Here is a 13,867-nt window from a genome sequence, read left to right on the forward strand (position 1 = left end):
TTTCTCACAATTGCAACAGTTATGATACGATCAGTATTATTATTCCATTCGATGAAGCTATAGAGCAATTTAGACAGTAAAACATAGTACCAGAAAGCAGTCAGACGTTACATTAGAAAATATTGTTTTACGCATGCCTGGACATTCCTATCACAGTATATATAAACCCTAACGTATCCCACTCCACAACCGTTTTTATTTAATCCAACATTTGTTGCGAAGGGGAGTGTGCTATATTAACTTAGTACAAAGAAGAAAAGGTGTCAATGTTTACATCTCGAGTACAGATGCGCAAAGCTTGAAGTTTCGTCGAGTATTTAAATTTAGTTAATTTATTTGTGTTTTTCCTATGTAGCGTGATGATACATGGAATGCGAACCATCACGGGGAGTCAAAGGGTTTTATATTATCTGAAATCATTCTTCTGAAATATGATTCATTTAAGTGAAAGTAGTTATAGCTATATATGGACATTATCGCGCTGAGGATAATCCTATTGATATTTAAATGTTCTTTTTGCGTATAAGTTGCAAACATTGAAAACTGAAACACTCAGTGTGAGTTTAATATAGTACGAATTTAACTCTACCCGAGTTTTATTTCAAAATTTCTGGGGGGTTTTCACAGTTTAATATAACTTAATGAGAGTGTCCACAACTAACATTCCATATCAAAAGGTAAATATCACGAACAGAGGCCGGTATATTAAAATATCGTGTACAAAACAGATTGTGTACATTTTAGCTTTATAAGACAAAACTTTATTTGTGATTAAACGTGTGTATATGCATATGTGCATTACATGGGACATATACAACAATGACAAATTGTTGTTGCTGGATATATTTGCAGCAAAGCGTCACACTAATATAGTATACGCCGACGCAGAATGAGAACATTTAAGGTATGTGTAAAAAGCAATCAATCCTAATTGTTATCACTATTGACATCCTCTTTATCTCCATAATATAGTTTTAGAAGTGTTTGAAATTGCTGATTGTTGTATGCGTAGCCTTGGTATTGATATCAATAATATTTTTCTTTGTACCCTATACCGTCTTTAATCTGCATTCTCGTTTAATTTAAGTTTTACAACAAGAGTGCGGACGATTCATTCTGTTCTTACTTCAACACCGTCATAATGATAAAATATAACACATTCAAATGTGCCTATAATGCATAGTTCCCTTTTTGCAAAAGTGACACGTGAATTAATCGTATAAATATCATTGTAATAAACGAGCTGTTATGACTGTTCGTTTGGTGCAGACGAATGGCTAATATCCTGGATAAATATCACATAAATTAGAATTCTTGAATAGGTGGGGAACATAATGCTCAATTAACAAGAGGTAATTAATAATAACAGAACATGCACCTTTTTGTTGCAAATATTTGGCATACGCGCAGTTGCGGTTCAAAGATGGTGAGTATATATCATTCGCACACTTAGTTGATATAAGTCTGAATAAATACCTCCAGACAATATTGAAACGTTTAAAACAAAGAAAATATATATTTCACGTCAAAATGTGTCAGCATTTGTGTCGTTGTTTATCATATCTTAAACTACCGCTTTAACGATTATTACCGGAAATATTTCCGCAGAGGTATATTCGAAGAAACGTAAAGCTCTGAATAATCAATCAATCATTGACGGCAATCGTGTTATCAGCGAAATGTAATCCAACAGACGTTTTAAATGTCAATTTTCATAGGCAGTAAGACATACATAAGTTTTATGATGACTGCAACAGCAGTCATTTTTAATTGTTATCTTTCAGTAAGTATGCGTTTATTTGCAAAACAAGGCTATTATTTTACAGATTCAGCATGTTGAAGTGTACGAAAACAATTGCCCGTGTTCGAGGTTCAACATATAACAGTATTGTATATAACTTACTGAATCTTATTACGACTTGAGAAGGTTTGTTTGTTAACCACGTTTTCTACAATAATTTATTTATAGTTTGTTACACTTAATAAAACGTCTCAAACGACAAATCAATGATCACGTTGAATCTTCTTATTTAGTTTGATAAGATTCAATAACTTCTATTAGTTAAAATATTCTAGACATGAATATTTATCTCATGTATTTCACTTAGTAAAACTGCTTCGAGGAAATCTGGTTACTAAATCAAACACGTTTCTAGTATAATGTGTTAATCAAATTAGTCATGCAAGAGATATACAGATTATACGATGGCTTCAAGCTCTATAAGAAGCAAAGCTATGTGGTAGACGTTTAGAAATATATATTTGTTTTTTTCTAAAGTACTAGTAAAGTGTGCGTGCTCTATATTTTCGTTGAGAGTTTTGTTTAAATTCTCTGTTAACCATTAGCTTATATTAATACTTTTTGAGAAACAAAACAATGAAGTAACCGACGAACAGTATCCATGTTGAGGAATCTAAGGGTATTATACATTATAAGTAATTAATGTACAGTTGGAAGAGTGATATTCTTGTTGTCGAACAACAAATAATGATATTTTTTATTGAGTAAAATAAATGTATATTATTATTTAAAATTTATCTTGAACACACACTTGTTAATTATAAAGTAAAACAAAGTTAAATGTTTTTATTATTATTTAAATTCGAGTTCATAAAGTAAATTCGCTAATGTCTTTTTTGTAATTACATTTTTGAATTCGAATATGGCGTAGATTGAAATTCAATACCGTGACCTGCTTTTTATTACAAACATTTGTCGACATAATTTATATGGTCCACTGAAGCGTTGAAAATCAGCATTAGGATGTTTTATTATTGTTCACCTAATTTAAAACATGCTGCTCTTTAGAACATGCGTTCAAATTAAAAAAAACGAAATTGACTATTAAAAAACTTCGATAATATAAATCTTAATTAACTTCAAATATTCGAAACCTTACAATAGAACGGGGACAGTAAACATTATCTTGTCTTAAAGCATATGTGCACTAAGGTGAAATTTCACTGATGTCTAATGCTTGCTCACAAGGCATAGATATTTCGACAAAATCTATACAACCTTTTTCAACAATGTTTTTGTTTATGGCGACTATATCCTTTTTTTTATTCCCATATGCCATAACTGTTAATTCCAATCTAATAAGAACGTTAATTTATTGATTAGGAATTTGGTTGGTGAAAAAGAAATTTACCAGGAGAGTAAAAATTGTTTTGTTAGCTTAACAAGGGCAAAATGATAAACATTGTGTATTTCAGATGCGTATTTCATGGCTTTATTAATAAAGTTTTGCATAAATATAAACAGGAAACAATGTAGGCTAATTAAATCGTATACTAGAAAATTCCATAAGTCTAGTTTAGTACTTATTATGATGATAATCATCTTATTAATTGCATGTTCAAGTAAAATGAGCTTTTATTTAAAAATATCCTTCCATTGAGAGTCATTTCACATTTCAGTTTTAACTCAGCGTGTTTTATGTGGCATAATTTAAGTGGCATTTAAGCATTGAGTCGTTGGGTTTTATTATCGTATTAAGAAAGGTGTTTTGGGGATTACGTTTCCTTTACGAGCTTTTGAAAGCTGTGAAGCATCCAGTAGAAAACGATCATAATCTTATGAAAGAGTGCAACACATAATTATTAATTGCCTATTTGAACCCGCATCCAAATCGCGATATGACTGTTACAACATTGGAAGTCTTCACCTTAAAAACTGTTGACTGAAAGGATGTGTAATAAAATTCTCTATACATATTTTCGTACAAAAGTATGTAGAGTGCTTTTTAAGAGCGTTTAATATACAATGTTATTGTTGCTTCTTCTGTTTTCATCTTGTTTTCGAGTGTTGTTTGAAAGTCTGTTACTTAGGCATTAAAATTGAATTGAATACTTCTATAGGTTATTAATAGTTCTTTATGAAAAGTGGCAATTGTAATTCTGTATTGTAAACTATATATATATATATACAGATACCTATTCCATATTTCTATGGCTATTAAAACACACAATATCCTACCCCAACCGATAATAGAAAGATTGATACATGTATAAGATTTCATGCGTATAACGTTATACTTCGTTATTGTCATGGAAATCGTACTAAGTCTACATAGTTGAAATCGCAAATCATTCATACGGACGAAATAAATAATGCTCTCACATTGACGTACTTTGCGTGAGGTATTTGACTCGGATTGACTTGTTTTACTCCTGTACTCCGTGTATCCTGTACTGTTAAGATTTATGTTATATACCCACGTTGAAAAACAACTTTCAGCGTAGCTTTAGAATGATTTTAAGTTCGCTATCATGTTTTTTTAGTTTTACTACCCATTGCTGTGAAATAAGTTTGCTTATTTGACAACACGTCCTGAAGTACATTAAAGGAGTTTGCGACTTCAGCAAAAAGAATAGAAAATCGTTATCTTATTAAGTAAACATCAGTTACCTGAAACGGTTCTTATATAACAATACTTGTGCTCATTTGATGATAATAATATCAGACTTCTGATTTTGCGTTCTGTTTAAGTGGTGTAATATATGAACCGGTTGTCCATTTCTCAATCTATTATTTATATATTACTCATACTCATATCGTTAAATAAGCTGGTTTTCTTCTAAAAATTGCGTAATAATTATTGAAATAAAAATGTCCAATATCAGTGGAGAAGAAAATAACTACAAATCGTCTTCGCCTTTGAGATAAGCCATAGTCGAATGTAGGCAGTTATTTTATTGGAGAATGACGTTGAGTTGAATATTATATAATGGTGATTCCAAAAAGTGAAATTAATGTGAGCACATATTATTAGCGTATGTACACTTTGATTACTGTGTGTGTCGTAATTACGTTTGAATGGATGGATATCTGAAGCCGGGATCCAACATGAAGTTGCTGGTTTCAGTCTTTCTGGCTGTATTTTCTAATAAATATGATAACCAGGTCGACCTTTCCCTCGTGACAATAAACAGTTGTCGCTCATGAGAGCACAAAATGCACGTTTACCCTCGTATTATAAGATTTGTGAACGGTTTTATGGCGTCATGAAAGATTGTATCTATTGATAACTGTTCATTCTGTCGAATAAGTCATATATGCAAGTCCTCGTCGTTTGAGATTAATCTGAAATAATTATAAATGATGTATTATATACAAAAGTACAAACAAAGGAAACTTTACTTTGAGTACTTAACTAAAGCTGACTAAGCACTTGACGCTACTTCAAAATTCGAAACTTATTTTAGTGTCTAGATTATGTGTTTGGTAAACGTAAATTCATCCAGGGTCAAGTTATAAACATTCAAAGCATAAAACATTGTACATACATACTGAAATTGCCTTTAATCGATGCTGCACGTTAAACGTGCAATAAACTGTTTATTTGTGAAAATTGTGTTATAAAAACATACATTAATCTGATACATTTTTAGAACTTTTTAAAAAGATTACTGGAGATTTGCATCCAATCCGAATTTACCGTATAATGTTTTGGATATTTTTAAGAATACTGCCATTACAGATGTAAGCAGTTCATTTAATGCATTTAGTTCTCTTGTTGTATAGTATTTAATGTTACTTGTAAAGTTTTTCAAGCCGTTTATTTATTAAACTGAAACTATTTCTATTTACAAACAGAACTTACAACAATTTTCAAAAGCGCTTTAATAAATAAGTATCAATGTACTATTTGTTCATTATGTGTATTATTAATCAGAAGCTTTCATTCCAAGATTTCGTGTTTAATATTACCTTAATTAAAGGACTAACACTCCAGATTTTGACCACTTATTCTGGTTCTACACGGATATCTCGATGGTGTTCGATTTCAACATTATAATTTTCGGATACGAATTCTGGCAACCGTTGGTATCCCTAGTATTTTTTATTTCCCATAGATAACAATAAGAGAAATATATATGGAATCAACTCACAAGATAACTTCATGTTTTCATATAATGACCTTTAGTTGCTTATTAATGGCAAAGTATTTCGTAAAGAGGACATTCTAAGAGGACTTGTTATCATCGCATATGGATACGGTGCAAGAACGCTTTCATAGTAATGCACGTAAACAAGCATTTCGTCGTTTCTTTCTCTAAGCTAAACTAGATTATTTAGTGTTTTTTTTCTGAAAATATGTTGATGGTTTGCATGATCAAAGCTTAATAATTATAAGAATAGTTACGGAAAGGGAAAAATCACGGTAAACAATTCGTGTTAACCATTTATATTTAATACTAGAAATGACGTGGCAGAGGCCGACGCGTATCCCCACGCCGCATGTTTGACCCAGGGGCGCCCCAGGGTTGGTAATGTGGCCATGCATAGTTGAGATTGACCGTATTGTCATAGAGAAGTTCAGTATCAATTAGAAGTGAATCGGTGTAGAAATGAAGAAATTATAGTAAAGACAATTTTTGGTGGGCGTGGCCTATGTGGGCGGGGCGCCCCAGGGTTGGTAGTGAGGCCATTCATAGTTGAGCTTGACCGTATTGTCATAAGTGAGGTTCAGTATCAATTTGAAGTAATCGGTGTAGAAATGAAGAAATTATAGTAAAAGGCAATTTTGGGTGGGCGTGGCCTATGTGGGTGGGCCGCCCAGATTTGGTAATGGGGCCATGCATAGTTGAGATTAACGTATTGTCATAGAGAAGTTCAGTATCAATTAGAAGTGAATCGGTGTAGAAATGAAGAAATTATAGTAAAAGACAATTTTGGGTGGGGCGTGGCCTATGTGGGCGGGGCGCCCCAGGGTTGGTAATGAGGCCATACATAGTTGAGCTTGACCGTATTGTCATAAGTGAGGTTCAGTATCAATTTGAAGGTAAATCGGTGTAGAAATGAGAAATTATAGTAAAAGGCAATTTTTGGGTGGGCGTGGCCTATTGGGCGGGCAGCCCCAGATTTGGTAATGGGCCATGCATAGTTGAGATTAACCGTATTGTCATAAGAGAGGTTCAGTATCAATTTGAAGTGAATCGGTGTAGAAATGAAGAAATTTAGTAAAAGGAAATTTTGGTTGGGCGTGGCCTATGTGGGAGGGGCGCCCCAGGGTTGGTAATGGGGCCATGCATAGCTGAGATTGACCGCATTGTCATAAGAGAGGTTCAGTATCAATTTGAAGTGAATCGGTGTAGAAATGAAGAAATTATAGTAAAAGGCAATTTTGTGTGGGGCGTGGCCTATGTGGGCGGGGCGCCCCAGGGTTGGTAATGGGGCCATGCATAGTTGAGATTAATTGTATTGTCATAAGAGAGGTTTAGTATCAATTTGAAGACAATCAGGGCAGAAATGAAGAAATTATAGTAAAATAACTTTTGACCCAGGGGTCAGATCAAAATGCCGAATAGTGCATCGTCGCACATATGCTCATAGCTACCAGGTGTGTAAGTTTCAAGGTTCTAGTGTTCTAAATAGTGTAGGAGATAACCACAATATCCCCACGCTTTTCAAAAAGCGTGGGGATAAAGAAGGCTAGTTGATTTGTATTTGAGGGTATTACTATTATTATCGAACGTTATAAAACGAGAAAATGTGTACGGTTCATGTCAAAGCACGAACAAACGGTTCCTGTCAAAAGCACGAACATACGGTTCATGTCAAAGCACGAACATACGGTTCATGTCAAAGCACCAACATACGGTCATGTCAAAGCACCAACATACGGTTTATGTCAAAGCACCAACATACGTTCATGTCAAAGCACAACATTATGTTAATATTGCTTATTACAGAGTTTAGTGTAGTATTAAATCATGCAAATTTGATCCAATATTGCAAAATGCATCTCTTCTTGTTTTTATTTTTCACTTAATTCTATGGCGTCACATATGGCCTCGAAATCTTGTGCTTATGAACCCAGAATTGTTATTTAAAAATAAATAGTGTGTGATGTTAAAAAAATAGAACGGTTGAATTCCGTTCCTTTTCAAGTGTCATCTGTATAAATAGACTGTAAGATGATCAGATGTGAATAGTTTCAAAATCCAATTAAAATATCACTTCAATTTAAATACATGTATAATTACAACACATGCTTTTGCAATATTATTCGATTTCAAGCGGTACCCAGTGAAATTTAAGTTGAGGTCGGATAATATATATATAAACTTTGAATATCATTTATTTTATATTTCGTATCGTTTTAACACTAATTTAATAATTGAATGCAAGCAGCATTTTAAATAATGAGATTTGTATTTTCAAAATAAGATTTGTGTTGCTTTAAGGTTCATGTAGAGGCTTCAATTTGAAAAATGTGGGACCCCTAGCATTGAACTCAAATTTGACTAAAGGAAGAGTGCCACATTGAATATGTATATATATATGCTTTTAAAGGATGTTTTTCCTTCAAACTGCTACAAATTTTGTACATCAACGTATCATAACATCCACAAAATCAATCAAAATACAAAGCGATTTTAACAATAAAATATACATTATTTTCAAAAATCTGAATCATGTTTATTCCACGTATTTCGGCGGAAAATTATATAACTAGTGATTAATATCGACATTGACGAGGGCAAGTTACGCTTAAATAGTAAAACAAGTTTACATATCTAGAAATATCAAAACTCGAACACATGGCATTTCATCACCATGGGGGCAGCCATTTGTAAATTAATAAAATAGAAAGAAACATGCTAAAAACTCAAGCATCGCCTAATTGACATTCCAAACGGTTGACGATGACAAATGCATTGGATTGTAATCTTTCCGTTGATGTTTGCAAACTGCACGATCAGACCTCATAAACACTCAAAAGAATAACTATGTAAGAAGCATTTCACCAATGTTTACAATCGTTGTCGAATCACATTACTTATATTATTGCGCATAAAATAGTACTTACAGACTGACAGAAAGATCGATACGTAACTCCGTTCAATTCATCACGGTATACTATTATAATGATCATATATAATAATACATCGCTTTAACAATCTAAAAGTAGAAATAATTCTTTTAAACGGAGTTTTAATAAGTGAAACAACGGAAGTTGGATGGATATTCTGTGAGATGCACTTCGGCTCCAGACAAACAATACAAATACACTAAAAAAGACGTGTGGGTGACAATTTCAGCTGGAAAATATTTGAAATAGGGTAAGTGATGATATCTCTACGTGGTAATTTCTGTTATTTAGTGCGATCTCTTGCTGATTAATGTTAATAGTTGTTTTACTAGTTGCCACCCAACTGTCAAAATAAGATATGTGTTTCCTCAGGTATGTGTATACACATACCCGGTTTTCTCACCACTGCACGTGGTTTCGACCGATTTGTTTTGCACGTTTTTCTACGGAGCACAGCAATGGCCCACGCTTTCAAAATGGGTAGAAGGAATCGAAATATAAAATCAATCGGTTAGCCAATTTCTTTATATTCCTTTACAATTTTATATGTCGTCTGCAATCTATTTCAATTTGAGATGGTTTAAAATTTGCAATTTGGTTGAGAGGTAAATAACAAAATTGTTAAGCCTTTGAAATAGAATTGTGACTCTTATTATCCACCATACCTGGAGTTTAAAAAGTAGTTACGTTTAGTTATTTTTAGAACTTTATTTAGGAAATTTATCCAAAAAAGGCAGTTGAATAAAAACTCATTTGTTGTAATATGACAATAATTTTCTGTGAAATGTTGCTAACTTGACCTTGTATATGTATATAGCTTTGTATTTATTCAACTTAAGGAAGTGCATATCCATCCTAACTTTAGATTGAGATTTTGTAAATAAGTGGAAAAATGTATTGGTTTTAAACCAAAATATGAATAAAGCACACAAATATTGAATGTCAAAAATGTGTTTATGTTATTCTATCCGTCTTAAGCTTTAAAATGATAAAGATAGTTTGACCATATTGTACCACATTGAATGAAGAAAAACCAAAGCGAAGTTTAATGAATTTTATCCCCCCCCCCCCCCATGAACCGTGACACGAATGCGAAAACGTGCACGATTAATACAAAATTAATTACAACTTCATTGGACATTTGTATTTATTTGATAAAATCACTGAACAATAATTTTAAAAACTCTTAGTGTTGTATGAACTATATATATATATATATATATATATATATATATATACAAATATTTAAGAGTTTTGACCATACTGACTAGATCTATGAGGTAACAAAATGGAGATCATAGAGGTCATATAAAATATTATGAAAAAGATTGTAACTTAATCTTCAGAATAGCATACACTCACTACAATGTCTATATCCACTTGTAAATTAACAATTAATGGCTTCGGTCCCAATTTATCTGTTGATTCATGCGTATCTGCTGTCACTATATCTTTGTCGTACACCAAAAGTAATCGGTCATACGAACACAATCTTTATGACCTCCAATCTGGTCCAACCCGATTTAATATGATCACCGGAGATAAATACTGTGTGGCTTTTAACCAAAAGACGACCCTGAGAATATATCAAAAAGGGTTAAATGTACATCCCCGGCTTTTGTTACCAATTTTTAATTGTGTGCCATTGCTAACGAGCTGTGGTAACTGTAGACTGGAACAGCTTGAAATATATTATAGATATAGAGGTATTTAAGGACACGCCTATGGAAATAGTTGACAGCAACAGGATGAGATTGCAGTATTTTGGCGCGGAAATTCGTGTGTATTTGAGACTTGTTGGTTCGTTTGTTTTGTTGCGTCTTCTGCCGTCTTCAACACTAGTTGAGCCGTAGCAAGGCGGTCAGTTAATCAACTTGCATGTAGCCTGTGGTAGCTGGTTTACCAGTTATAAAGAATATAATTATGCCAGTAATTGACAACTAACCTATTTTCGTCAGTGGTTGGGGGAAAATTGTCGTATTTCATGACCAACTTCCACACAAGATATTTGGCCTTAAGAATGATAATTATATAGTGGCTACGTATTAACGAACGGACTATCGATGGGCGACCCCTTGTGAGTACAATAGAAAACTAAGTCCTCTACAAAATAGAAAAATAAATAACTATATTTTTGTCAATTTTTTATAGTACATGTTTTGCATAGTGTAATTGTTGAAACGGAAATAACAGTAAGAGTTGGTCATAAGAATTGTACCTGCATGAACATATTAGTTCATGGCATGCATGTATATGGAATATATTATCAACAAGTTTTAACATGTTATTTCATTTGCTTAAGTAATTTTTGGAAAATGTTTTAGGCAAACACGTGGATTATGCCGCTCTATTATATCGTCAAGTTAACAATTTAAGATATGTTATTTTAAGCAGCTGCATGTCTTGTATTTTGAAGAATGTCTCAAAAGTACTGTAATAAAAATATTGCTCTTATGTTATATATTCACCGTATTAAAACGATATATAAGACACAATAAGGAGTTTCGGTATGAAAAAGTACATGTAGTAAAATTTAAATTATATGATACTTGCATATAAAAAAAACGCCTCTCGAAAAAAAAGCTTTAAAACTGAAATGTGTTCATACACATTAACATCTATTTTACTAGGTATCAAAATAGCTGTCGCATAGTGGGTTTGAAGCGTTAAAAGTGGTTTTATCAAGTCCAACAGCTATTTAAGAGAAAACGAATATATGACCTAAATCGCTGAAATATATTACCAACTCACGATGTTAATAACGTCCCAATGACACCTGGTATTGTACCCAAAGTTTATATCCAGTGTCATTTTTCTGTCAAAATAACAAGGTGTATTCATTGCGTGATGGGTTGGGGTACAGAGACGATCCTGACAATGTAATTACTGCTTTGACAACTATTTGATTGATAATGTGATGTTCACATTTTTCACCATAACCTCAGGTGAATTGTTTATTTATATCGCACAATATAAAGTTTTTAAGTGGTTAGTCAAAAGTTGTTTTTTTAATATATCAGTTTACTGTATAAAGCAACAGGGTGGTAGATATATTTCTATTTTTCTGGAAGTTTTGCGTCATGACGACTTATGTACAAAATATTTTGTGCACACAATCGGCGCTGACGCGGCATTTAAAGCTCCTTGACCACGACGTGTTCATGGTGAGCCTTTGTGATGGCCCTTTGTCCCGTCGTCGACATTTGGATGCTTATTGGTCTAATTGTTTACCCAATCGTAACAAAATATATTCATTACATTCGTTCCGTTTAGTTCGTATTTATCCCCACGCTTTTTGAAAAAAGGTGGGGATATTGTGGTTATCTCCGCCGTCCGTCCGTCCGTCCGTCCGTCCGTCCGTCTGTCTGTCTGTCCGTCCGTCCTGGCCACTATCTCCTCCTACACTAAAAGCACTAGAACCTTGAAACTTACACACATGGTAGCTATGAGCATATGTGCGACCCTGCACTATTTGGAATTTTGATCTGACCCCTGGGTCAAAAGTTATAGCGGTTGGGGTGGGGCCGCGTCAGAAATTATCACTCATTTTTTTAGGTTATTTTACATTTACTTCTTTATTTCTACACCGATTCACTTCAAATTGATACTGGACCTCTCTTATGACAATACGGTCAATCTCAACCATGCATGGCCCCATTCCCAACCCTGGGGCGCCCCGCCCACATAGGCCACACCCACCAAAAATTTCCATTTACTATAATTTTTTCATTTCTACACGGATTCACTTCAAATTGATACTGAACTTTTGTTATGACATTAGGGTCAATCTCAACTATGCATGGCCCCAATCCCAACCCTGGGGCGCCCGCCCACATAGGCCACACCCACCAAAAAATTCCATTTACTTTAACTTTTTTATTTCTACACGGATTCACTTCAAATTGATACTGAACTTCTCTTATGACATTAGGGTCAATCTCAACTATGCATGGCCCATAACCAACCCTGGGGCCCCGCCCACATAGACCACACCCACCCAAAATTGCCTTTACTATAATTTCTTCATTTCTACACGGATTCACTTCAAATTGATACTGAACTTTTGTTATGACATTAGGGTCAATCTCAACTATGCATGGCCCCAATCCCAACCCTGGGGCGCCCGCCCACATAGGCCACACCCACCAAAAAATTCCATTTACTTTAACTTTTTTATTTCTACACGGATTCACTTCAAATTGATACTGAACTTCTCTTATGACATTAGGGTCAATCTCAACTATGCATGGCCCCATAACCAACCCTGGGGCCCCGCCCACATAGACCACACCCACCCAAAATTGCCTTTACTATAATTTCTTCATTTCTACACCGATTCACTTCAAATTGATATTGAACTTCTCTTATGACAATACAGTCAATCTCAACTATGCATGGCCCCATTACCAACCCTGGGGCGCCCCGCACACATAGACCACACCCACCCAAATTGCCTTTTACTATAATTTCTTCATTTCTACACCGATTCACTTCAAATTGATACTGAACCTCTCTTATGACAATACGGTCAATCTCAACTATGCATGGCCCCATTACCAACCCTGGGGCCCCGCCCACATAGACAACACCCGCCCAAAATTGCCTTTTACTATAATTTCTTCATTTCTACACCGATTCACTTCAAATTGATACTGAACTTCTCTTATGACAATACGGTCAATCTCAACTATGCATGGCACAATTACCAACCCTGGGGTGCCCTGCCCACATATGTCACACCCACCCAAAATTGCCTTTTACTATAACTTCTTCATTTCTACACCAATTCACTTCTAATTGATGATGAACTTCTCTTATGACAATACGGTCAATCTCAGCTATGCATGGCCCCATTACCAACCCTGGGGCACACCTAGGTCAAACATTCGGCGTGGGGATACGCGTCGGCCTCTGCCGCGCCATTTCTAGTTTGTTTATGTGGGATGAAAAAAGGTCAAACTGTCAAACGGCAAAACTTGTTTTTAAACACGCTAGAAAGTCTTATTTCTTTACAATCCGTATGAATCTTGGTCAGAAACATTTGT

General features: G+C 34.3%; 1 protein-coding gene across 3 annotated transcripts in view; it reads left to right on the forward strand.

The window, feature by feature from the left end:
• Window positions 1-776: 776 nt before the first annotated feature.
• LOC127877701 (atrial natriuretic peptide-converting enzyme-like) overlaps window positions 777-13,867 on the forward strand; it is a 193,598-nt gene continuing 180,507 nt past the window's right edge. For all 3 annotated transcript variants that reach the window (XR_008048533.1, XM_052423828.1, XM_052423827.1), the window contains exon 1: window positions 777-904. Coding sequence is in view for 2 of the 3 variants with exons in the window: in XM_052423828.1 (XP_052279788.1) it covers window positions 890-904 (15 nt within the window). In the remaining variant the exon portion in view is untranslated. The remainder of the gene's footprint in view (window positions 905-13,867) is intronic.

Source organism: Dreissena polymorpha, chromosome 4, assembly GCF_020536995.1.
Source record: "Dreissena polymorpha isolate Duluth1 chromosome 4, UMN_Dpol_1.0, whole genome shotgun sequence".
Lineage (NCBI taxonomy): Eukaryota > Metazoa > Mollusca > Bivalvia > Myida > Dreissenidae > Dreissena > Dreissena polymorpha.